A 27,358-nucleotide genomic window follows, 5' to 3' on the forward strand; every position below is an offset into this window, starting at 1 on the left:
CGATTGAATCTTTGTTTACAAAATCACATACGTCCTTTTGAATAAGTACCCGAGATTTAGCTACAACAGACGCGACGCGCTTGAATGTGAGTTGTTTTATAATATAAGGACTCTTCTTTATATGCTAACAAATAAGTGTTGTCTCGAAAAATTACAATTTGTCAAACAGTGCACATGCGCAAGCTGAAGAAATTCGAATATCTAGTATTAAAAATCTATCTCATCTAAAAAAAACGATAAATCGCCAATTTCGACGATTCTTTTTGCTAACAATCGTGCTTACTGCTGAAATAAAATAAGAAACGAGTCCTTTTGCTTTGTATTCCTTCGTTCTCGATAGAATAAATGTGACTGGGTGCAATAAGATGAAAAATCGAGATTTAGAGGTTCCAAGGACATCAGTTCTTTCGTTCTACTCCACGTTCAAAACAGCTTCTGTTTAATGTTTTCCATTTTTCCTTTGAACATCGTCTCAATTTTATTACATATCATGATAAGATTTGTGTTTTTTTTTATCTGATTTACCTTCATATGTCCAGGAGTTTTTATTTCGTCCTCGTCATAGTTTTCTTTTTTGTAATGTGTTATAATTTAAAACGAATTCCATACATCGATCGCGGTGCTTGCGGCCGTTCGCGATCCTTACTAAATTCCTAGACTTCGGACTATCGCTCAATTTTTCCTTGCTCATACTCATCATACAATCCTATACAATTGGTAGTTCATTTTACATCTATACTAACGATTATTTTTGTTTCCTTTCATACGCGGTGTAAATTAGCTACATGAGGGGCGGAGGGGGGCGTAATGTTTTCAACTATGTCTCGTGGGGAACTTTAGGGGAGGGTGGGGATCGGACTTATTGTACAAACATATAATGCATTTTTCGTCGCATACTTTGTAATTATTAAAGGGGACCTAAGTTTTGAGGAAGAAGGGCTGGGGACAGGGACTTCATATTTGAGCTACAGCCTAAAATTTGTTAAATAGCATTCATGTACCAGTGGGTGCAATTGACACAGTAAACGTAATAATAGTACAAAACTAAATAAAAAAAGATCAGTTGGAAAGAAGGTCTGGGTTGTGGTCAGTCTCCCACTCCAGCGGTTCCCAAAGCATCAAGCGCCATCAACAATAGGAACAACTCAAAACGAACGAAAGTGGTTTTCGCTGCGCCGAGAGAAACCGCCGATAAGTGATTACGCATACTTCTTTCCTTCACATACACCATCATCAGTGGGCGTAGTAATGTTCCGGCTGATGACGCACACAACGGACACATACCGTCTAATAATCTAAAGCTCCGAGCACGGACTTACCTCCTATCGTTCCCTGTACCAGCGTCCCCGCGGTTTCCGAAGTTTTCGCGGCGAGAACTTGATCGGACTGGGCGTCGGTGGTCGGTCTTTGATGGACTTCCGCGGAGGTGTTGGAGTGTCGCGATTCATATCTTCGCCTTCGAGAGCTGAACTGGCTGAGTTCAGTTCGTCCGAGCAGCTGGGCGATGGCGAACCGGTATTTGAAGCCTCCGAGGAGATCACTCCATTGACTTTGTGCTTCTTTTTCCGCTTGCGCTTGAGTGGCTTACCAGACGAGTTGACCAGTGCGCTGGTGAAGATCGATCGTTTGTACGTTTTCTTGATGGGAGTCCGCGAGGATGACCTCGTCCGCATGACGGTGATGGGAGGGCACTTGAGCTTCTCGATGCACACAACCGGATTATGATTAGACACTAAATGGCGGCTGTTGTTCTGTCGTGCCCGGGATGCTGGCCGAGTTGGTCGGCTGTTTGCGGGAGGTTCGTCCGCTGTTGTAGACTGCGGCTGTGGCGTGGCACTGTTCCTCTGAGATCCAGGACCAATGGATAGGGGGTCATCAGTGCATTGCATATTGATCAGAGTGGACGAGGTCGTATCACAGTCATCGCTCACGAAGATGCTCCGAGAGCTGATTGAGTCGCACTCCTTATCGTCATCCTCGGGTACCACTGGCGCTGGCAAGGAAGTGCTGTTAGTGGATTTGCTCCCTTTGACGGATGTGTGGTTTTGTACGGGGGTTTGGTCCTCACCGGCATTGGCGACCAGAGATGTACTCGATGACGAAGCAGGAACGTTGTAGTCGACTCGTGTCATCGTTGTGGTTGTTTTAGTCACGTATTTGCTGCTAGGCAAGACCCGAGTGCTTCCTTCTAGCCGACTCGCGCTTCTCACTTCTTCGACTTTACATGGCACAGGAGTTTTGCTACGATCGACTTTTTTATCCACATGATGCGAAACCTCATCGTCATCCTCCGTCAAAATCGTATCTATCTTTTCGGTAGGTTCTTCATCATCCAACATGGTCAACGTATCTTCAAATTCATCTTCCTCTTCGTCGTCTTCCTCCTCGCCTTCGTCATCTTCCTGTTTCACCAACGAGCTATCCGCAGTCAGTCCACTGATCTGTGATTCCTCAGTCGAAGATTTTCTCGAACCTTCGGCATCTCCTTCCGCTTTCACCCCACTCTCACCGTCGTCCTTCTTCACCAGCAATTGCTGCTGCTTCCTCGTCACAATTCGCTTCTTCACATTGGGCCATCCGGTTCGGTTGATTCGCTTCCTGAACAGTACCGTCCTTCCCGTCCAATCGAGGCTTCCTCCGCCGTCGAACGATTTGATGGTCACTGAACTCAGCGGACGGGGTTTTCTATCGTACTGAACAATCTTCCGCACGGCACCCTCGCGTCGGTTGACCTGTTTCAAACTGAGGGGTGCTTCCTTATCGCAAGCTCGAAATACTTCAGTTAAATTCTTTCCCAACGGTTGCTTCACCTTCACACCGATCGGCACCGTCTTCTTCTTCAGCTGAAATAACGCACCGTCGTCTTCCATCCCCGCATCTTCACTCATTTCATCCAGAAACGCATCCAGCTCTTGGCACATGACTTTGTAGTTCACAAAATTTTCCTCTATCACCGGTGGATCAAACTTGATCTTCTTGGCACAATGATCCTCCTTTTCGGTGACGGGATCGCTTCCGCACGAAGATCGAATCTCGTCGCCCAGAGCCGAATCTGCTTCCTGCTGACTGTTGTGATGCGCCTGGATGGCGGCCTTTTTTGGACTGTAGGCCGACGGGGTGGGACTCGGCGGCGGCAGAATTGTGGTCACGATCGGTACGCTCGAAATGCCGCTGCTGATCGTTCGCCGGCGGTTGTGCTGCTGCTGCTGGTGAAGCAGACTGAGGATAGCCAGGGTTGAGGCGTGCTCCCGAGGGCTCTTCCGCGGGCGATCCGAATCAACCAAGAGTTTCCGCTTTTTGAGCGGAAGCGCCAACGGTTCCTTATCATCCAGTAGAGCATCGGTTTCTGATACCACGACCGCATTGGCAGCAGTACTAACGGTCGTCGCTTTGCTGTGATTACATTTACTGTTGGTGCTGTTCCCGCCACTATCGCTGCCGCTGGTGCTGGCCGAACTTACAGGGACAGTCGTTTCCGGTGTTCCCGATTTTATCCGGTAGTTGAGAATGCAACAATTTTGCTTCAATGGAGGTAGCGTCCCCATCTCGTATGGCAGTTTCCGGTATGCTGCAAATAAAGGGAGAGGAAAGAAAAATCGATGTAGCGCAAATTAAAGTGCATTTGGAATAGGCGAACAACGTGACATAATTTGACGAACTTTTCGGCTTTTAAAAGAAAATTTTCCAGTTGATCTATCCACCTTTAAAACCTTTTCAGCAGAAATTGTGAATAAGTATTTCGAATTTTTCTAGCTTCTGTAAACAAAGTTCTTCTACATGTAGAACAGAATCCCCGGGAACTTACCGGTATTTCCAAAGTACTCGTACACCTGCTCCGAGCAGTCGTCCTGCCGTTGAAACGTCTCGTACCACGGTTCCAGCGATGGAACCCGCTCAAACGCAAACCGATACGGTTCAATGTCCTTGCAGTTTTTCCTAAAGTTACTCCATCGGAATACCCCCATCCCATCCTCCTTGCCCTTGACGTAGTTGATAATCGTTTTGCCGCAGTTCTGCAGCTGCTCCTGGTGGTGGTAGGGCGAACTGGGCGATGACCGCGTCGCCAGCAGAATGTCGTGTTCCTGCTGCTTCTGGCTGGTCATCGTGGCCGGCGCCGGAGTCTTCGAACGGCACCGCTTCATGCCGCGCTTCCGCGGCGGTTTGCATTCACCGTCGCCTTCGTTATCATCAACGACATCATCCTCTATTGTCGAGGGGCATGGCTGGATGGGGGCTTCCGGAAATCGCAACCTGGATCCCGGGTCAGGAAATTTGTAATACTCGGAGTTGTCCTGGAGGAGCGCTGCCGGACCGCGGGCTCCCACCCGTCGTGATCGCGGAGTTGCCTCGTTGTCGGAATCTTTAGCTGCCTTCTTACTGGGCGAATCCGGTGGCGGAAGTTTAGTCGAAGAGGTTCGCTTCCTGCCCGCTCCAGCGGATGTTCCACTCGATTTCCGCATGCTAATGGAATTACGGTGGTCCACCTCGCTGCTGGGGAGTTCTTGACTTACCTCGCCTGGTGCCAGTTCTGAGGTTGTCTGACGATCTTCGTCCGTTTCCTCCTCGGAACTGTCGTCCTTCTTCGGGAACATGAAGTTCTCCGCTTCGTCGTTCAGCAAACTTAGCTCGGACTGTCGTACCCGCCGAATCTTGACAATCAGTCCGTTTTTGTTTGACTTGCTAGGACTTCCACCTTCCCTAGAGCCCTTAGTTGGTGAAGCTGTTTTCTTGTTCTTCGGCTTGGGTTCTTCTATGACTTGGTAGAGAAGAGGAGATTTTACCGGGGGGCGAGTTTGAGGAGAAGGTGCTCGCCACTGAATTCCTCGGATCTTCACATCCACTGGCATTTTTGGCGAACCCGGTTTCTTTTTCTTCGCTGCGCTTTCGCTTGCCTCTTTTGCGGTCTTCTCTAGAATACTTTGCATGATTTCCTCCTGGGATACGATCTCATCCTCCCGAGGCTCGGAATAATTAACACGTTTGACTGACTCCCGCCGGACTCGGGGTTTCCGCATGGGTCCCAGCGTTTCGTCCAGCAAACTGGTGAAGTCTTCGTTGAGATTTGCTCGCTTCGGGTTTTGCCGCAAGCCTAAACTGATTCGTTTGGTGTTCTTTGGATCCAATCCTTCGCACTCGAGCATTTCGACTGATGGATGATGGACCGCGTTTGGTTTCAAGGTGGAGCCCTTCAATCCCATTCTATCCGCTGCGCTGCGCTTTGATTGACGATCTTTTTCTTTTTCGCTCGGGCCGTTCTTGATCGGTTCGTTGTTGAGCACTTTCATTTCCTCTACGCCGGGTGCTTCTGGGACCAGCCCTGGTGTACCAAACGGAACGGGGACTGCCACGCTGTTGATGATGCTGCTGCCTCCAAGGATTGCTTGCTGCTGGAGCTGCCGGGCCGTTTTGACCTTCTGATGATTGTGATGATTCAGTGTGTTATGGGGATGATGATAGATCGCTGAACGTCGCCCAAACATTTGCACTTCGGGCGCTTCGTTTGAGTTGGATGGTTCCGACGGCGGTGGCGGCGGAGGGACAACTTCCTCGACGGTGCTTATCGATGTTGTGACTTTCTCCTGCTCCGACAAAGGCGGCGACGATTTGTCGTCCACTGGTTTGGAGCCGGGTGTTGGCGATGCTGGAACGGAAATCGCCGATGCAGCTGCTGCTGCTGCTAGTGCTGCCGCTCTGCGTGCTTGTTTTCGACCTGCGTAGGTGCGTTTGGCAGGAGGAGATCTGGCTGATGATCCGTGCGGTTCTGCCTGATCTCCCGGTGCAAGGAGGTGGTTTTTGTCTGGAAGAGAAACAAATGTGAACAGGAAGTTAGTGTCAATATTTATAAAAGTTTGAAGTTCAAAAGAGCTATCAAATGACTGGTTTTAGGTTACTCGCTGTTAACCAAAGAATGCATCAATTTCTCCAATTTCCAAAATCCAATTTCAATATGTTGTCTCAAGACTGATGATTTTCATTATAAAAAAATAAGTGCGCAGATTGGGTTAGAAACAAGAATGTTGGGATCGAGAGGCCTGAATGAAGACTATACTCCCATGGTCGCTTGAATACTCGGGAAGGAAACCGCGTATGAGAAACACTTTTGGCGGCATAAACAGTCAAAGATTCATAAGGCACCTGCTATGAATTTCGATAGTTAGCTGAGTGTGTATATCCCAAGCGCATTACAAACGAATTTCTTGTGTCATTTTCGGTTATTGCTGGGGTAAACCTAGGTTCAAAAGCGTTGCAAGCGCGCTGTAGCAAGTATGTTGAAGAAAATAATTGAAAACGGCAATCCAAAGTGTGCCGGCTGCGGACACATCACGTGAACATTCACTCGATGTTCTACAGCTCGATATCTCTCCCTACACGGTTAGATTACTTTACCCATTAATGGGTACTATGTTATTGTTGATATTATGTATTTCCACCGTGAAAAATTCACCCATTGTCTTGAAAAAGTGCCACTACCCATTTTAATAAGTAGTGGCACTTTTTAAAGAAAATGGGTGAATTTTTCACGGTGGGAATAATATCAACAATAACATAGTACCCATTAATGGGTAAAGTCATCTAACCGTGTATGTCGATGATTCTCTCTCCCTTCAAACCACATCAAGCAAAATTTTTCATAACGACGTATGTAACAAAAGTAAACAAAACGAGGTTTTTAATACAACGTGACAATCACACGCGGCTTTATATAATACGCATCGATTTTACTGATTTCAGATCTTAAAATTCTTAAATTCAATCTTTTTCGAATCGACGTATGTCAAAAATCAATTTTTGAAGTCTCACTGTTACATACGTCGCTTTAACATATGGGAACTAAGAGCGACCAATGTACCAAAAAAGCAAAACAAAACAAAACTGCAGTTGCGTCAATCGTGCACTATGGAAAACCGACCAATGTACACCGACGTGCGTGCAGCATACCGGTGTATGTATAATTTTATCGTTTTTCACAGTGAATTTGAATGAACTGAAATTTGATGTGAAGCACGCTTATTACGTGTCATGTAATGACGCATGCCAGCGGAAAAAAGTATTGAAAAAAGTTTTAGAAAAAGTTTTGCCAACTTTCTGCAAAGGATTTCTCGAATCCTCATAATTGTTACATACGTCGTTATGAAAAATTATGCTTGACATATATTTTTGCTTTCGACATCGACCATCGACCATCAGACCATCGAGATAAAGGAAAGATCGAAGAATGGGAGGGACCAGAGTCTATTATATACACTCTAAATAATCCTCATGTCATATCCACCTGAAAAATCACGTAACTGATATTTTTGGAAGAAATGTCGATTGTTACTTGACGTTAGTAACATTCACCTGAAATTCACGTCACAATTACTAAAAAAAAATAGGTGAATATAACTGTGTGTATATGTACACAATTTGAATGAGTTTGTATTAGTGTTACAGCTTGCGTTACGTGATATTCACGTAAGAAAAAAAATCAAAATGGCGTCGAGTGCGGATTTAATAAATAACCTTCTGACGGATTTGCAATTTCCACGCAATTTACTGCAAAAATTGGACGGTAATTCATGTTTATATTAAGCAAATCAATTATAATATTACTTATTTCTGTTTTAGATTCTGGAATAGGTATACTAAGCCTTATAACTATTTCTGAAGAACAGTTAAGAGATTATTTGCGACTTTTGGATCTGGACGACACTGATTTCGATTCATCATACTACTACGAGCTCTTGCAGTCCTGGAGAGCTCGAAATGTAAGAATATTTGAAAAATTATCGTTTTATGTTTACGTTCAAGTGTGTTTTTTTGTTCCCACAGAAGCCAGCTATACAGCGCTTAGTGAGTTGGTGCATATACAAAGATTTTGCAGCGGAACCACCTGCAACTCCGAAGGGAATCATTGACCCACCAGTCGATGTTTCTTGCCGAGCGCCCTGTCAATCCACAGCGTCGGTAATTCGCACTGACATACTCACAGAAAAACAGATTTTTCAGGCCGCAGCGTCCGATACAGCTTTAGTGCCACTGGACATTTCAAGTGGGAACTGTTTTGTGAAATCGACATTACCTGCAGCCGAGGAAGAAGGAATTATTTCGCCATCATCTGGTCAAGCTACTTCTCGACTTAGCCCACCAGCAATCAATCAGATTTCCGTAGGAGGACAATCGCAGCCCTTGTCGTTAATACTATCTGAAAATCGTGCACCGATCGAGAATCTAAGTTCGAACTATTTTGTCATTGGATTAACAGAACCATCGCCAGAAGCTCCCGACTCGACTTGCCAACTCGTCCCGTCAGCGGTTCGTCCTCAAGTATCTGCAGTAGGACAGTCACAGGCACAGCACATAGCACAAGCGCTCTCTGAGCATCGCGCACCGTTCGAGATTCCAAATCCAAACTATGTTGTCCCTGGATTAACAGCAACATTGCGACAGCAACAGCATATTCAACAGAAGCTACCATCAACAGAAGCTCCCGATAAGAAAACTCCTTGCCAACCACCGAAAGCCACTTGTCAAGTTTCTTACCAACTCGCCCCGTCGGCGATTCACCCTCAAGTATCCGCAGTAGGACAGTCACAGGTACAGCACATAGAGCAAGCGCTCTCTGGGAATCGCGCACCGTTCGAGATTCCAAGCACGAACTATTTTGTCGCTGGATTAACTGTAACATCGCCAGAAGCTTCCGAGCAGGAAATCACTCGCCCACCACCCGAAAACAATGATAAAGTCGCTTGCCAACTCATCTCGTCTGTAATTCGCCCTCAAATATCCACAGGACAGGCACAGCCCTTGTCGCTAGTACTTTCTGGAAATCGCGCAAAAGTCAAAAATTCAAGTCCAACCAATTTTGTCCCTAGGTTAACAGCAATATCACCGAAAGCTTTTGAGCAGGAAAGAACTTGCCAACCACTGAAAGCCACTTGTCAAGTTGCTTGCCAACCCACGATTCGCCCTCAATTATACACAGGACAGTCACAGCACTTGTCGCAAGCACTCTCTGGAAATCGCGAACCGATCGAGATTTCAAGTCCGAACTGTTTTCTCACTGAATTAACAGAAGCATCGCAAAAAGCTCCCGAGCAGGAAACCCCTTTCCAACCGCCGAGAGCCACTTGTCAAGTAGCTGGCCAACTCGACTCGTCGGCAATTCGTCATTCAGTACCTCAGCTTGTGTCAGCAATATCAGAAATCCCGGAGAAAGAAACAATTACTCCACAAGCAGGAACCTCTAAACAAATTGTTGTATATGCTGTGGAGCAAGGTTCATTGAATACTTCGTCCTGCGCTGAAAGTGATGTCCATGGTAACTTTATCACTAATATCAGCAATTGTGATCTTGTGGTTCCAGAGTGTTCTCCACAGGTAGCTGCTTGTAGCACAAATAGGATTTCGGCGGAAGCATTTTCGGATCGCAGTGGTTCTAACTCGTTCAACTGTACAGTTCTTCTAGAAATACTTAATCGGTCTGAAGAAGGTAAGGACATCAATGCAAAAGCCCAGAATGGTGAGCTATCCGAAGCAAAGCAACTGCAACTTGCAGGAATAGTTGCCAAATATCACCTGACCCACCGAGACAAACTAAGCGCCGAAGATTTGAAAACCTACAGCCTTGCGATTTGCACTTTGTTTAAATCTGAGCGGCCGGTAAATATTTTAAACTAAACAAAAATTATAATTTCTAGCGCTTCCAGTAGCTATCAAATTTTGACATTTCATATCCATTATCTTTTATTAAAGGAGAACTACTATATTGCCAGAGGAGGTGATAGAAAAAAACATGGTGGAAAAATTGCAAACAAGGTCAGCAATTTAAAAAAGAAAAAACGTAAGACGGAGGAACTAGAAGTACAACACGCCAAATGCCTCAAGCGAAGTACACAGTCATGTGAAACAGTAAGTCATCTAGATGAAGCAAGCATCCAAGCTTATGAATGGCTCATACTCAATCAAGAACCCTGGACAACCGTAATCGATAAGTGGCCTTTAAGCATACCGAAGCGAAAGCCCTACTTACAAGCAAACTCAACCGCGAGTAGGATTTTTACGGTTTTTCCTCACTACAAAAATCAATACGGTTATCAGTTGGTGAGTTGAATTCTCATATCACTACGTTCATTGTGTACTCATATATTTTTATTTACTTGTATTTAAATACAGATCGATACTGACTACAAGCATCTATTCGGTGGAGGATCGAATGAAATCCTGAAACTTGAAGCGTTGCAACCAGGTGTCACAGCGTTCATTGCGAGGAAAGCTCTTGATCCATCTAAGGAGCAAATTCTCAAATTGCTTACCAACAACGACACACCCGAAGGTAAATAATGTTTCTCATATATTGTTGATTGTATATATAATTTGTTATGCTCGTTCTTTTTCAGATACAAAGCATTGTGCTTTACTCTTGGGGCTCAGTACTGTGTTGCCACCTATTTCGGCCGGAACACATTTCAAGCCCACAATCTGTGTTTCACAAGAAGACACGCTCATATTTGCTGAATCGGAGATTGATGCTTCTGACAAGATACAAGATACGTATCTAAGTTACACTTATCGGAAGTTGCCTCTGGTCCCCAAATTGGTAGTTCTGGGAAAAGATGTGAACGACATTAGAGGACGTTTTTTTTGTGTACTTCGAGGATTTTCACTACGAATTACCAACAGCGGCTCGTGCAATCGATGTTATAATAAAAGCATCCGCTGTGTTTGGCCTACCTTTCTCTAAAATTTCAAAATTGGTTTGGCACTTTATCAGCAGCGAAATCTATGGTATTGCCGAACGAGAATCATATGCAAGCATCAACAAACTAAAAACTTACCTGCGATCAACTTCTGACACCGAACAGCAATAATGATTGGTTGTATGATTACATCATGTACTTCTAGATTCCAAGAGGCAGAAGTATATTTCCAGCATTTGAAAGACTACCACCAAGTGCCTGTAATGTATCGATACCATTGCACTGTGCTGTCCTGCCGGCAGATATTTACAAACTACCATTCATTCAAAAAACATATCAAAGGACATGGAGCAAAGAATCAGTTAAATCTACCGTCAGTATCACCAACTCCGCCAGTCAGAGATAGAAAAAGAGATGTTGATCCGGTCGTACTCGTCGATGTATCACCACACAAAAAAAAGTTATAATGGACGAGGAAAACCATCGGGCTGAAAGCAATCTACTAATAACTCAAAATGATACCATGTTGTCATCTGCTGTACAATTCACACTTGGGCTACATATGAAAAGTAACGTGAATCGTAAAGATGTACATAGTATTCAACAAGACGTAACTCAACTGTTACATGGTATAGCTCACGATTTGGAAGCTCTGAATGTTGTTCACCAAAACCCACAAGATGAGTTTAATTTTAAAAAATACTTAGATAAGATAAAAAATATGTTTGATCCTATTGATACTGATTATAAATTATTTGAATATTTAAAGAAAAATAACAAACTTGAAATGCCTCAGATAGTTACTATAGAAAATAACGATAGAGTTAGCTCAGAACAGATGAACTACAGTGACACAAATGAAGAGAAAAAAAACTTTCTTGTTATCATGCCAATAAGATATCAACTAAAATGTTTTCTTGAAAGTAATGACGCTCTGAAGCTAGTATTAACAAATGCAGAGAAAATGGAATCAAGCACACTCTTGAAAAACTATGTTAATGCGAAAAACTGGGAACAAGTGAAGGCCAAATATGAAAGTGACATAATTGTTCCAATTGCACTATATGCTGACGAATTTGAGATTAACGATGCTCAGGGATCGCATAGCAATAGGCATAGCGTCAAATGAATTTTCCTCCAAACTGAAAAACATATTTGTGGCTGGGATGTTAAAAAAGCAAGACATAAAAAATCAAGATATTAATAAGCTAATTTCTCCACTAATTGACGTATTCAGAGATCTAGAAGAAACCGGTGTTGAATTCTGTATCGATGGTGAAAACAAGACTGTTAGATTCGTTTTAAGTCTACTGACTGGAGACAATTTGGGCATGCATACTATGCTATCATTCGCAAGTGGGTTCAATGCCACATTTTATTGTAGAATTTGTAGAAGGCCCAAGGAACTTTTGAAAAAAGACACTATTGAGCATACTGATTGTCTTAGACGGAAATCAGACTATGAATATGATGTTCAAACAAATTCACTAAGCGAAACAGGAATTGTCGGAAACTCAATGTTTAATTCCTTGCCATCGTTCCACGTCACACAGAACATAAGTGTCGATCCGATGCATGATCTTTTTAGCTCGGGAGAATGCAAGTACGGATTAACAAACATTTTGAACCATTGTATTTATACGAAAAAATATTTTACTTTGAAGCAGTTAAACGAAGCTCTTAGAGAAATTAGCAAAACAAGCATAAACGACGAGCTTAGACGAATGGCTGATATATCAGATTATTTCAATAGTCGCGTAAAACAGAAATCTGTAATTCTCAAAATGACGTCAAGTGAAATGCTCAATTTTACACATTACTTTTCATTAATCGTAGCCAAGTTTGTTCCCAGCGATGATTTAGTTTGGAAGTTTTGCACTATAATTATTCGATTAGTTGAACTATGTATAAAATCTACCTTTTCCTCGAATGATCTTTCACGACTCAGACATCTCATAGAAAAGCACCATAAATTATACATTGAGTTGTTCAATGATGACTTGAAACCCAAACATCATTTTTGGTTCACTATCCCACCGTCATTGAAGATTCTGGTCCTGTGTATAAAATGATGTGCTTTAGAAATGAGGCCAAGCATCGCGGGTTTAAACAACATGCACATATAATGCCTTCACGCAAAATGTTTGCTACACATTGTGCGTCAAAGCGTCATTGCAATTCACTTACAATGCAATTAATGGCACATTTCTTGAAAATGAACCCAATAATGGATTTCAGGCAAGTGATATTCGATTACGTGAATATTTCTGTGAGCTAGTTCAGCCACTAAGTATACAAATAGATTATGAAGTTATGCTTTCAAGTTACGCGAATTACAAAGGAACTAATTATCGAAAAGTAAATTTCGTTACTATGTTTAAAAATGATGCAATACATCTGTATGAGATTGTTGAAATCATGTTACACGAGGGTTCATTGTATTTGATAGCACAAATGTGGCGCGTAGGGCAATACAACGAACATTTCTTAGCATATCCAGCCATAAATAGGGTCAAGTTAGTCGAGCTAATTGGTATTGATGTTTTCGACAGCCAGCCCATATCACTGCATCGTATTGATAATTCATATATGTTTAGAGTTAAGAATAATTATAATGACAATTTTTAAAACGTGTATAATAAATAGAAAACATAATGTATGTCCGTTGAAATTTCCAATATTCAATATTGCCCTCTAATTGGGAAAGGAGTTTTCACGTTTTTTATGCATCCAATTTAATGTGACAGCTCACATACAAAACTAAATTTTATTTTGTAGTGATCGATTCATCCTTTGAATTAAAGAGCTCCGCATATAGGATACGATTGCGTTTGACAAATTTCATGGGAAAATTGTCAAACGCAAACGAATGCTATGTGCAAGGCTCTTAATAAAGTGCATCGAAATTACGCAAATGACTCCCCAATTAGTGGGCAGTTAGTGATTTATGTTTTATTTATTTTAAAATCTAGTACAATTTACTTAAAATGCTTTTTAGACATACTGGAATACCAGGTAAAACTTACCGGTAATCATGTAGTTTTTACTAAAAGTTCACGTAATCTGTACGTAGAAATCACGTCAGCTTCACCTAATCGATCACGTAATTATTTCAAACTTTCACGCCATTGGTACGGGAAAATCCAGTCAAATTCACCTGACTTTTCACGTAACTCGTCAGAGCTAAAAAAGTTTGAGGTTACGTATCATTCAGGTCAATCTTACGTGAAAAGTATGGTGGATAAGAATAACATTTAATTTCAGGTAAATATGACGTGAAGATTATTTTGAGTGATTGATAGGCTTAGAACCACCACAGACAAACAGACGTAACAGCTTGAACAATTTACCAACCATCTTGTGAGCATGTTACACGAAACAATGAGGCGCTAGAGTGAAATGTCAAACACGAAGGATTACGACGCTAGTGCCTCTAGTTGTGAAACGCGCAATCAATAAATTTAAATTGGTCGTTAAAGTCATGGTTGATGATATTTTCTCTAGTGCTACGTCTGTTTGTCTGTGGAACAAATATCCACCAGACGGACAAAATTGCACCGATTATTCATCTTCGACGTCATCGAAGGGAACATCGACTGTTCTGAGATCCTTGGGCAGATACCATTTAAGGTCCCCCCTCCCAGACGGTTTCGGAACTCAAACTTACTGGCCGTCCCGTATCACCGTACGCATTATGGATACAATAATCCGCTAGACTCCTCATTCAACTCTGTTTCAGATGTTTACGATTTTTTATATCTCCAAAAATGTTTTTAAAAGCCGGATATACAGAACTGTTTAGTTATAAGGTTAATTAGGAGATAAGTACAGTCTGTACGATGTAGTATCGAAGACGGTGATAAATAAATAAATAAAGAATGAAGAAACTTTCAGCGATCAATGCACTTCCATATTTTTCCCTACATTTTCCAGCATTTTTACAAACATTTTTTCGGTACGCGGAACATTTTGAATTTGTTTAATAATTTTGATTTCAACTGAACTTCCGGTTATTTCTCGGTTTTTCCCAGTTCTAACAAATTTCCGATTAATTTCCGGTTCTCCCGGTTTGCCGGTTCAGTGGCCACCCTGAACACCGCACGAGGGCGAACGAGGCATGATATAAACGGGCGCGGAACAGACAAAACTCGATTTTCCAGAGGAAAAAGCGATAGCAGGAAGATCGCGACCGTGAAGAGACGGGGCAACTGTATCGCGGTAATAACACACGAAAGTTCTATGAAAAGTTGAACCCGTTCACGTAAGGACGACGTGTCACAGCCTGATATGTGTAAGGACATAAATGGGAACCTTCTTACGAACGAGCGTGAGAACACGCATACATGCCGATGTGCTCAAGGACCGTGGATTCGATCGTAGCGCTGCAGGAGGTTTGTTGGAAGGGATCTATGGTGCGAACGTTTAGAGGTAATTATACCATCTACCAGAGCTGCGGCAATACACACGAGCTGGGAACAGGCGCGTGATCGGGTGGTTGCCGATCAAAGAGAGAATGTGCAGGTTGAGGATCAAAGGCCGGTTCTTCAACTTCAGCATAATCAACGTCCATAGCGCACACTCCGGAAGCACTAAGACAAAGTCAAGGCAGCGGAGGAGATGACTACGTCCGTTCAGCGGACGATGGAAGCCAACCAGCCCTCACGTTGAGGGAAGTTTAGGATGCCATCTTACAGCTAAAGCAGCTGATAAGGATGGTATCGGAGCTGAGCTCAACAAAATGCGCCCGGAAAAGCTGGCCACTTGCTTGCACAAACTGATAGTTAGAATCTGGTAAACTGAACAGCTACCGGAGGAGTGGAAGGAAGGGGTTATTTGCCCCATCTACAAAAAAGGCGACAAGCTGGAGTGTGAGAACTTTCGAGCGTTCACCATCCCTAATGACACCTACAAAGTGATATCCCAGATCATCTTCCGTCGTCTGTCACCACTAGTGAATGAGTTCGTGGGAAGTTATCAAGCCGGCTTTGTTGACGGCCGCTCGACAACGGACTAGATCTTTACTGTACCGCAAATCGTTCAAAAATACCGCGAATACCAGGCCCAACGCACCATCTGTTGATTGATTTCAAGGCGGCATACAACAGTATAGACCGCGTAGAGCTATGGAAAATTATGGACGAGAACAGCTTTTCTGGAAAGCTTACCAGACTGATCAAAGCAACGGGGGATGATGTGCAAAACGGTGTGCAGATTTCGGGCGAACACTCCAGTTCGTTCGAATCGCGCCGGGGACTAAGACAAGGTGATGGACTTTCGTGCCTGTTGTTCGACATTGCGCTAGAAGGTGTCATGCGGAGAGCCGGCTGTAACAGCCGGGGTACGATTTTCAACAGATCCAGTCAATTTATTTGTTTCGCGGATGACATGGACATTGTCGGCCGAACATTTGCAACGGTGGCAGAACTGTACACCCGCCTGAAACGTGAAGCAACAAAAGTTGGACTGGTGGTGAATGCATCGAAGACAAAGTACATGCTTGTGGGCGGAACCGAGCGCGACAGGGCCCGCCTGGGAAGCAGTGTTACGATAGGCGGGGATACCTTCGAGGTGGTCGAGGAATAACGACTGACAACAATGTAAGTCGAGAGATACGAAGGCGCATCATCTGTGGAAATTGGGGCTACTACGGGCTCCTGAAGGAACTGCGATCAAAAAAAAATACGCCACCGCACCAAATGTATCATGTACAAACCGCTGATAAGACCGGTGATGCTATACGGGCATGAAACATGGACAATGCTCGAAGAGGAGTATTTGAGAGACGAGTGCATAGTGCCATTTTTGGCTGTGTGTAAGTAACACCGTCTACTGGCGACGAAGAATGAACCACGAGCTTGCCCAGCTCTACGGCTAGCCCAGTATCCAGAAAGTAGCTAAATCTGGAAGGGTACGATGGGCAGGGCATGTTGCAAGAATGCCGAACAGCATCCCTGCAAAGATGGCGTTTGCTTCCGATCCGGCAGGTACGAGACGGCGTGCAGCGCAGCGAGCGAGGTGGACAGACCAGGTACAAAACAACTTGGGGAGCGTGAAGCGCATTCGAGGGTGGAGAGATGCGACCCCGAGCCGTGTATTGTCGCGTCAAATTGTTGATTCAGTGTTATCTGTTTATTTTTTATTATTATTTTTCTTTATTATTGAGGTTTTCAGCCCTGGGTTGGTTCACCTCAGTTTATCTGTTTAGATGTAAACTATATAAATGAATAAATGTTGTGCATATGCATAAATCGAGTTTCAGAAATAGTAATCAATTACCACTTTGAGTGGATCAATACCCGTAATATAGGCAATTAACTTTGAATTAACTAATCGTGTCGCTTTACTTATGGAAATTATGATATAAAAATGATAGCTTAGATAGTGTGGTTGTTGTTATCCGTTCATCTAATGTGCAAAGCAGGTAAGTCCATTCAGAAAAATCTTCTATTGGGCAAAAGAAAAAAAAACTCTTGAACAGCCGCCTGCTTCCCAGTCAACAAAACATGGTTGCTGAAAAACCGAGTCAAAGTGATTTTTCACGCATGTTTATTGTTTTTAATAGTTGAAGAAGTGCATGAATCTAGTGTAATGAGGCTAAAATATGTTTTATACACATTTAAAAAAGCAATGATAAATATCTCCCTACAAATCGACAAATTATCGCTGAACAACGGGCAAACCTCCCGTAACCCTATTTCAATAAAGAATTTAAATTTTAACAAGTGGCTTGATCTTCAAACAAAGAAATGCTTCATATTATAAATAATGCGCAGAAGGAAACTTACCTTTATGTCTCCTGGAATAAGTCCGTATCACTTTTGGCGATTCTTGGCCACTTATCTTCTCACCACTGACTATCCTTTTATTTTCTTCCTGGTCCTCTTCCCGTGTATCCTTTGTCTCTTTCTTCACTTCACTTCCTACTCGTTCTTCACATTCCACAATTCTAGCTTGTTTGTTCTCCACCGTTTTTATGGGTTCACTTTCTGCGTCTATTCGCACTTGTTCACTAGGTTCTCCACTTCCTGGCACAGGTTCTTCTTTTTTCTCACCGTCCTTCTCCAGCTCAGGAGTAGGATTCCGTTCAAGAAATGTCTTCAAATCAACACCTCCCTCTCCGATCAGTTTCTCCAGTGCCACAAAGTTGTCATCGTTCTTCACGAATGCACTGTGCTCTTCGGCGGCCAAGTGGTTCGCCAGAACGTCGTACTCGATCCGACAAATTTCACAATACCCGCACCGTTGCTGTTGCTGCTGCGTCGGCTTAGTCCGGGCATTGGTTTGGTTGGTGGTTGTGGTGGTGGTGGTTGCAGTGGCGACCGCTGCCGGTGCGGCCTTAGGCTGATTGGTGGTGGCGGTCGCTGTTTTCAGGCTCTTCCGATCCCGGTCTCGATCTCGATCGCGATTATTACTGTTGAATGGGGACGCACTGGAGCGCGCGTTCAGATTCAGCGTGGGCCACTTCTTGAACAGCTGGAAAGCCGGCCGATAGTGCCGCTGGAAGGATTCGATCTTAATGAAATCCCCCCGCAGGTGCTGGATGTTGGTCGACTTGCGGGCCGCTTCCGAGGACGATGTTGTGGCGGCGCTCTTCGCGAGCGACGGTAGATCTCGGCTGGCGCTGCACGTTTCGATGACTTTTTTGAAGAATTTGATGGCGTACTCGGTGGTCCAGATGGGTTTGCCCCAGGACTTGGCCAGGTGGGCCGGCGATTGCTGTAGGCGATCGGACTGCTGGTTGGAGCGAAAACCGGCGTTGTTTCCCGGGGCCGGACTGCAGGGACTCGGAGGTGCACTCGAGTGATTGTTAGTGTTGTACTGTTGCTGCTGTTGTCGGACCCGCTGGAGCATAGCATCCGCACGGCTGCGGGGTATTGATGGTTTGGCCTGGAATGAGGAAAAGGAAAGTTCGGTATCAATAAGGATGATGAGAAACGCCTTCCAAAAATCAATAAAATCTCATTTGAAGGAGCGTGGAGGACGTATTTTCCTTTTTGCGTATTTTATAAATTTCCAATTAAAAAAAAAATAAAACTCGGAGTTTAGAAGACTGCTTCCTGGATGGATGCTTCCAAGTAGTTTGAAAGGACTTGAAAGATCTCTTTCGAGGTTTTCGGAAGACTCCTTCAAAAAGTTCGTAAGCCACTTTCTAAAGAGCTTAGACGTCGCTTTTTAAATAGCTTGGCTAACGGAATAGCTTGGAAGATTTTTTTCATGGAGCTTGAAAACTACTTTTCATGAGTTGGACTGCACCCTGAAAGCTAGGAGAATGCTTCCCTCCGAAGTAGTTTGAAAGATTCCTTTAAAGGAGCTTGCAAGTCTCATTTTGAGTAGTATGGTCGTCAATTTATAAGCCTCAATTCACTCAGAGTTCAGAAGATTCTTTTCAGAGAGATAAGAAAACTGCTTTTCAAAGAAGATTTCTTCCAAAGAGCAAGGAAGACTCTTTTCACGGATCTCGAAAACTGCTTCCCAGTAGCTTGTTAGACTGCATCGTAAACAATTTCGCAAGTAGCTTGAAAGATTTCTTGAAAAGAGTTTTTAAGACTTTGTTTAAGGAACTTGAAAACATCCTTCCGAGGAGCTTGACACAAAAGTCCTTCCAGAAGATTAGAATACGCATTTCAATAGGTTTGGAAGTCCCTTTCAAAGAGCTTGAAATTTCAAGCTCTTAGATCAGAGCTTCCCAAACCTTTGGGTATGCGACCCACCTAGTAAAATTCTATATGTCTCGCGACCCACCTATGAAAAAATGCATTTGACCAATTGAATCAGAATGTCATCTGTTTCGGCTTCTTCCACATAAAAAATATCCACGTTTCCTTACATGTGCAAATGCAAAAAATGACGAACATGGTATTGTTTGTCAAAATGTTAGCATTTTTATTTTACTTCATTAAGAGGACAGCTTTTAGGCATTAATGTGTAAATAAAATAACGTGGTGATGGATATTTAAAATAAAATGCGGTTGGAACTTGAAATTATGTTCCTGAGAAAATGATCAAAAGGTTCGGCATTCGAGCTGCAATTAATATTTGTTCTGCGCGACCCACTAACAATCCGCTCGCGACCCCCCTGGGGGTCGGGACCCACAATTCGGGAAACCATGTCTTAGATGATTAACTCCTAAGAACTCTCTGGGAAATTGGAAGACTTCTTTCCAGGATCTTGGAAAAGAAGACCTTTTATTGAAGGCCCTTGAAGAGCATGTTATGAGAAGAACCCGTCTTAAGAATTGATTTTTTCAGCGTTTTTCTGAAGAGTTCGATCAAAGGCTTCTTCCGAAGTTGAAAATACTCCGAGCTCAAAAGACTTCTTCGATACACCTGACCATGTCTTTCAAGCTTGAAGATGTTTTCCTGATAGTTATGGAAACTTTTCTTAGGCTGACCTTAATCTAAATCAACTAATCTATCAAACTTACGGCAGTGGACCCGCTGGCTAGATGACCCAGTCCCGGCTGGGTTGAATTCGGTGTACCGACCAAACATGGTGACGATGGGGATGCCTCATTTACATACTGCTGCCGATGCGGATGGTACACGTACGATAGCGGTGTCCTTGGAGTCTGTGGTGTGGTTGGAGTTGCGGGGCGTTGTTGCTGTAGTAACGACTGACTCGCGTTTCCACTGTCCGATTCCGGTCCTTTCCGTTGGATTTGATTTGGCTGGTAGTCCTTATCGGTGATAAAATGGGTGATCTCTTTGTTCAGGAAGAATTCGATTTGCTGTACGTAGAAGAAGGTGGAAGAAAGATATTGAAAGCAATTAGTGAGAGTCTGGGTGGAGTGGAATTCGCGCATCATCGATGGGCAACCAGTTGCGTGAATCAGCTTTAGATGATTTTATTTGCTCGTGCGAACGATGAAAAACATCCGCAACGGGCGAGGTGAGCCATTTTGGGTTGCGAAGCAGAGCCGATCTGCTGCGAGAGACTAACTGAGGCAAAGACGGTGACTATAAAGACGACGAAACAGCATTTAGTTAGAGACGGTTCGCTCGAGTTTTTAGAACGAGTCAGTGGAGGCAATTGCCCGGCATAATAAACATCGAAGGAAGCGAATCGATACGCAAAGGAATCATCACAACCGGGTAGTTGTGGGTGGTTGGCGGTGTACGAGGTCCCTTCCAACGGAACTCACCAGTACAAAGGATACTGAAGGGAGAGAGAGAATTGCGCGCGCAGCGGCTACGAACGGGACTATAAAACAAAACGGGCGAGAGCTGCCGATGCGAGTTAGACCAACACGACCACCAAAAGACCGGATCGGGTTTAATTCGTTGGTGTGTGGAAGCGAATAATGATTATACTCTCATGAGATCCGCCGCGTAACATACGAAAGCGACCTGAAAGGATTCAGTTTAAAAATCGAAATACAAACAAAATGCAAAAATTTCATAACTTCGCATTTGAATCCTAATGCAATCAATGTCCAATTAGAGCAGCTTGTTTGAATGAAAATCTAACATTTCAATTGATCAATTTCAAAATCAAAACGATTTCAAGTGTTAAACCTGATTTATCACATATCTGAATATTTCACAAAGCTCCATCGCAGCAGCAGCAACAGTTCGACGAACGAGAATAAACTATCCGGAACGGAACGATGTCCACGATGACGATGGAACTGTGCAATGCAACTACTATACAAGCGAACTGAATTTTTTGCATGCTTGCGCTCTGGAATTCTGACGTTCTGCGGGTCGAAAGGTTTGTAGAATCGTGTGTCGTCGAGCTTACTGAGAATGATGGAATAATGATGATGGCGGTTTGCCTGGATGCAGCGGACTAGAATATCGATCCAACTCTAGCCAGCAGTGGCGGGGCACGCGGAGGTATTTCGAAGCTACCTCAACAGATCGACGTCTGCTATAGTAGCGTTGTGCGATTTTGGTGAGCGTGATTTGGCAATAGTGTTTGACATAATAATTGTCCGTTGATCCCAGGAAGATATCATTGGTTCTTGTGCATATCGTGGTATCTCGAGCCGGTTGTCGAGTTAGAGTTTGTCAATTAATGTGTGGTTCCACCGGACCTCTAAATGATAAATTGCATCAAACCTTTCCTATTCTACTCGGAATACGAGAAATACAGGAGGACTTCAATGGCTATTATGGTTGATCGATCAATTATTTATACCATCTTAACATTCAGATGAACATTTCGTTAAATTGGACTGATCCCAGGACTTGAGACCTGTGGCTTAACTCAGATTATAATGCTTGATGATTGCTACCTACTTAGTGATAGATCTGAATTAGTTTGAATTGCAATACACTCTATATAAAGTGTGGTATCAGAACAGAACTTTACAAACATCACATTTGTTTAAAAATAAGAAATAAACAGAAATAAAATAAATGGCATGAATCGATCCTGAGGGAAACATCAAGGGTATGTCCATCATGACGAGGATTCGTGTAAGATTTTGGTGCATCAGTCTCAAGTCCAATCGCAACGATTTCATCTTCGTCAACAGCTGCTGAGTCGCAGTGTTCACAACTATATTTCGATGATATCTGCGTCTGTAAAGTCATAAAAGAGAGAGGTTAAAATAGCACTTCAGGAAAATAGATCCCAATAATTCCATCAACTCAAATGTAAAGTTAAATTGCATAATTTAGAACAACTGATGGTCATGACAATTTTAGGAACTGACGGGTGACGGAGAGTACGAGAGAAATAGGAAAAGAGGGAGAAGAGAAAGAGAGAGAAAGCGAGAGAGAGAGAGAGAGAGAGAGAGAGAGAGAAAGAGAGAGAAAGAGCTAATTCGAAGAGAGAGAAAGAGCTAATTCGAAGAGAGAGAAAGAGCTAATTCGAAGAGAGAGAAAAAGCTAATTCGAAGAGAGAGAAAGAGCTAATTCGAAGAGAGAGAAAGAGCTAATTCGAAGAGAGAGAAAGAGCTAATTCGAAGAGAGAGAAAGAGCTAATTCGAAGAGAGAGAAAGAGCTAATTCGAAGAGAGAGAAAGAGCTAATTTGAAAAGAGAGAAAGAGCTAATTCGAAGAGAGAGAAAGAGCTAATTCGAAGAGAGAGAAAGAGCTAATTCGAAGAGAGAGAAAGAGCTAATTCGAAGAGAGAGAAAGAGCTAATTCGAAGAGAGAGAAAGAGCTAATTTGAAAAGAGAGAAAGAGCTAATTCGAAGAAAGAGAAAGAACTAATTCGAAGAGAGAGAAAGAGCTAATTTGAAAAGAGAGAAAGAGCTAATTCGAAGAGAGAGAAAGAGTAAATTCGAAAAGAATGAAAGAGCTAATTCGAAGAGAGAGAAAGAGCTAATTCGAAGAGAGAGGAAGATCTAATTCGAAGAGAGAGAAAGAGCTAATTCGAAGAGAGAGAAAAAGCAAATTCGAAGAGAGAGAAAGAGCTAATTCGAAGAGAGAGAAAGAGCTAATTCGAAGAGAGAGAAAGAGTTAAATTGAAAAGAGAGAAAGAGCTAATTCGAAGAAAGAGAAAGAGCTAATTTGAAGAGAGAGAGAAAGAGCTAATTCGAAGAGAGAGAAAGAGCTATAATTCGAAGAGAGAGAAAGAGCTAATTTGAAAAGAGAGAAAGAGCTAATTCGAAGAAAGAGAAAGAGCTAATTCGAAGAGAGAGAAAGAGCTAATCAAAGAGAGAGAAAGAGCTAATTCGAAGAGAGAGAAAAAGCTAATTTAAAGAGAGAGGAAGATCTAATTCGAAGAGAAAGAAAGAGCTTATTCGAAGAGAGAGAAAGAGATAATTCGAAGAGAGAGAAAGAGCTAATTCGAAGAGAGAGAAAGAGCTAATTCGAAGAGAGAGAGAAAAAGCAAATTCGGAGAGAAAGAGCTAATTCTAAGAGAGAGGAAGAGATAATTCGAAGAGAGAAAGTGCTAATTTGAAGAGAGAAAAAGAGCTAATTCGAAGAGAGAGAAAGAGCTAATTCGAAGAGAGAGAAAGAGCTAATTCGAAGAGAGAGGAAGAGATAATTCGATGAGAGAAAGTGCTAATTCGAAGAGAGAGAAAGAGATAATTCGAAGAGAGAAAGAGCTAATTCGAAGAGAGAGAAAGAGCTAATTCGAAGAAAGAGAAGGAGCTAATTCGAAGAGAGAGAAAGAGATAATTCGAAGAGAGAAAGAGCTAATTCGAAGAGAGAGAAAGAGCTAATTCGAAGAAAGAGAAGGAGCTAATTCGAAGAGAGAGAAAGAGCTAATTCGAAGAGAGAGAAAAAGCTAATTCGAAGAGAGAGGAAGATCTAATTCGAAGAGAAAGAAAGAGCTTATTCGAAGAGAGAGAAAGAGATAATTCGAAGAGAGAGAAAGAGCTAATTCGAAGAGAGAGAAAGAGCTAATTCTAAGAGAGAAAGAGATAATTCGAAGAGAGAAATAGCTAATTCGAAGAGAGAGAAATAGCTAATTCGAAGAGAGAGCAAGAGAAATAGCTAATTCGAAGAGAGAGCAAGAGAAATAGCTAATTCGAAGAGAGAGCAAGAGAAATAGCTAATTCGAAGAGAGAGCAAGAGAAATAGCTAATTCGAAGAGAGAGAAAGAGCTAATTCGAAGAGAGAGAAAGAGCTAATTCGAAGAGAGAGAAAGAGCTAATTCGAAGAGAGAGAAAGAGCTAATTCGAAGAGAGAAAGAGCTAATTCGAAGAGAGAGAAAGAGCTAATTCGAAGAGAGAGAAAGAGCTAATTCGAAGAGAGAGAAAGAGCTAATTCGAAGAGAGAGAAAGAGCTAATTCGAAGAGAGAGAAAGAGCTAATTTGAAAAGAGAGAAAGAGCTAATTCGAAGAGAGAGAAAGAGCTAATTCGAAGAGAGAGAAAGAGCTAATTCGAAGAGAGAGAAAGAGCTAATTCGAAGAGAGAGAAAGAGCTAATTCGAAGAGAAAGAAAGAGCTAATTCGAAGAGAGAGAAAGAGCTAATTCGAAGAGAGAGAAAGAGCTAATTCGAAGAGAGAGAAAGAGCTAATTCGAAGAGAGAGAAAGAGCTAATTCGAAGAGAGAGAAAGAGCTAATTCGAAGAGAGAGAAAGAGCTAATTCGAAGAGAGAGAAAGAGCTAATTCGAAGAGAAAGAAAGAGCTAATACGAAGAGAGAGAAAGAGCTAATTCAAAGAGAGAGAAAGAGCTAATTCGAAAAGGGAGAAAGAGCTAATTCGGAAAGAGAGAAAGAGCTAATTCGAAGAGAGAGAAAGAGCTAATTCGAAGAGAGAGAAAAAGCAAATTAGAAGAGAGAGAAAGAGCTAATTCGAAGAGAGAGAAAGAGCTAATTCTAAGAGAGAGGAAGAGATAATTCGAAGAGAGAGAAAGAGCTAATTCGAAGAGAGAGAAAGAGCTAATTCAAAGAGAGGGAAAGAGCTAATTCGAAGAGAGAGAAAGAGCTAATTCGAAGAGAGAGAAAGAGCTAATTCTAAGAGAGAGAAAGAGATAATTCGAAGAGAGAAAGAGCTAATTCGAAGAGAGAGAAAGAGCTAATTCGAAGAGAGAGAAAGAGCTAATTCGAAGAGAGAGAAAGAGCTAATTCGAAGAGAGAGAACGAGAAATAGCTAATTCGAAGAGAGAGAAATAGCTAATTCGAAGAGAAAGGAAGAGCTAATTCGAAGAGAAAGAAAGATATAATTCGTAGAGAGAGAAAGAGCTAATTCAAAGAGAGAGAAAGAGCTAATTCGAAGAGAGAAAGAGCTAATTCGAAGAGAGAGAATGAGCTAATTCGAAGAGAGAGAGAACGAGCTAATTCGAAGAGAGAGAAAGAGATAATTCGAAAAGAGAGAAAGAGCTAATTCGAAGAGAGAGAAAGAGCTAATTCGAAGAGAGAAAGAGCTAATTCGAAAAGAGAGAAAGAGCTAATTCGAAGAGAGAGAAAGAGCTAATTCGAAGAGAGAGAAAGAGCTAATTCGAAGAGAGAGAAAGAGCTAATTTGAAAAGAGAGAAAGAGCTAATTCGAAGAGAGAGAAAGAGCTAATTCGAAGAGAGAGAAAGAGCTAATTCGAAGAGAGAGAAAGAGCTAATTCGAAGAGAGAGAAAAAGCTAATTCGAAGAGAGAGGAAGATCTAATTCGAAGAGAAAGAAAGAGCTTATTCGAAGAGAGAGAAAGAGATAATTCGAAGAGAGAGAAAGAGCTAATTCGAAGAGAGAGAAAGAGCTAATTCGAAGAGAGAGAAAAAGCAAATTCGAAGAGAGAGAAAGAGCTAATTCGAAGAGAGAGAAAGAGCTAATTCTAAGAGAGAGGAAGAGATAATTCGAAGAGAGAAAGAGCTAATTCGAAGAGAGAGAAAGAGCTAATTCGAAGAGAGAGAAAGAGCTAATTCGAAGAGAGAGAAAGAGCTAATTCGAAGAGAGAGAAAGAGCTAATTCGAAGAGAGAGAAAGAGCTAATTCGAAGAGAGAGGAAGAGAAATAGCTAATTCGAAGAGAGAGCGAGATAAATAGCTAATTCGAAGAGAGAGCAAGAGAAATAGCTAATTCGAAGAGAGAGCAAGAGAAATTGCTAATTCGAAGAGAAAGAAAGATATAATTCGTAGAGAGAGAAAGAGCTAATTCAAAGAGAGAGAAAGAGCTAATTCGAAGAGAGAGAATGAGCTAATTCGAAGAGAGAGAGAAAGAGCTAATTCGAAGAGAGAGAAAGAGATAATTCGAAGAGAAAGAAAGAGCTAATTCGAAGAGAGAGAAAGAGCTAATTCGAAGAGAGAGAAAGAGCTAATTCGAAGAACATTTTTGGCTAATTCGAAGAGCATTTTTGGCTAATTCGAAGAGCATTTTTGGCTAATTCGAAGAGCATTTTTGGCTAATTCGAAGAGCATTTTTGGCTAATTCGAAGAGCATTTTTGGCTAATTCGAAAAGCATTTTTGGCTAATTCGAAGAGCATTTTTGGCTAATTCGAAGAGCATTTTTGGCTAATTCGAAGAGCATTTTTGGCTCATTCGAAGAGCATTTTTGGCTAATTCGAAGAGCATTTTTGGCTAATTCGAAGAGCATTTTTGGCTCATTCGAAGAGCATTTTTGGCTAATTCGAAGAGCATTTTTGGCTAATTCGAAGAGCATTTTTGGTTAATTCGAAGAGCATTTTTGGCTAATTCGAAGAGCATTTTCGGCTCATTCGAAGAGCATTTTTGGCTAATTCGGAGAGCATTTTTGGATAATTCGAAGAGCATTTTTGGCTAATTCGAAGAGCATTTTTGGCTAATTCGAAAAGCATTTTTGGCTAATTCGGAGTGCATTTTTTGGCTAATTCGAAGAGCATTTTTGGCTAATTCGAAGAGCATTTTTGGCTAATTCGAAGAGCATTTTTGGCTATTTCGAAGAGCGTTTTTGGCTAATTCGAAGAGAAATTTTTGTAATTTTTTGTTCAAATTCGAAAAGCTTTTTTGTTAAATTCGATTTTTTTTTGTCGAATTCGAAGAGCATTTTTGTCAAATTCGAAGAGCATTTTTATACAACTCGAACAAAATTTTTGACTCGAAGAGCATTTTTGGCTAATTCGAAGAGCATTTTTGGCTTCGAAGAGCATTTTTGACTCATTCGAAGAGTATTTTTGGCTAATTCGAAGAGCATTTTTGGCTAATTCGAAGAGCATTTTTGGCTAATTCGAAGAGCATTTTTGTCAAATTCGAAGAGTATTTTTGTCCAAATCGATTACACTTTTGTCATATTCGAACAACATTTCTGGCTAATGCGAAGAGCATTTTTGGGTAATTCGAAGAGTATTTTTGGTTTCGAAGAGCATTTTTGGC

The 27,358-nt window shown here is 42.2% G+C and overlaps 2 protein-coding genes across 2 annotated transcripts in view; one reads left to right on the forward strand and one right to left on the reverse strand.

The window, feature by feature from the left end:
- Positions 1–433: 433 nt before the first annotated feature.
- LOC134226481 (protein chiffon-like) overlaps positions 434–27,358 on the reverse strand; it is a 60,063-nt gene continuing 33,138 nt past the window's right edge. Inside the window, exons 4-7 of the mRNA XM_062707289.1 lie at positions 20,105–20,407; positions 17,465–18,566; positions 3,806–5,797; positions 434–3,568 (exon numbers count right to left, since the gene is read on the reverse strand). Of these exons, the coding sequence (XP_062563273.1) occupies positions 1,323–3,568; positions 3,806–5,797; positions 17,465–18,566; positions 20,105–20,407 (5,643 nt within the window). The 3' untranslated portion in view covers positions 434–1,322. The remainder of the gene's footprint in view (positions 3,569–3,805; positions 5,798–17,464; positions 18,567–20,104; positions 20,408–27,358) is intronic.
- On the forward strand, positions 7,346–12,492 carry LOC134226482 (uncharacterized). Its single transcript, XM_062707290.1, has 4 exons — positions 7,346–7,552; positions 7,609–7,748; positions 7,813–8,925; positions 12,364–12,492. Exons 1-4 carry the CDS (start codon positions 7,474–7,476, stop codon positions 12,370–12,372), a joined length of 1,341 nt encoding a protein of 446 aa, XP_062563274.1. The 5' UTR covers positions 7,346–7,473; the 3' UTR covers positions 12,373–12,492.

The sequence above is a fragment of the Armigeres subalbatus genome, chromosome 3 (genome assembly GCF_024139115.2).
Source record: "Armigeres subalbatus isolate Guangzhou_Male chromosome 3, GZ_Asu_2, whole genome shotgun sequence".
Classification (NCBI taxonomy): domain Eukaryota; kingdom Metazoa; phylum Arthropoda; class Insecta; order Diptera; family Culicidae; genus Armigeres; species Armigeres subalbatus.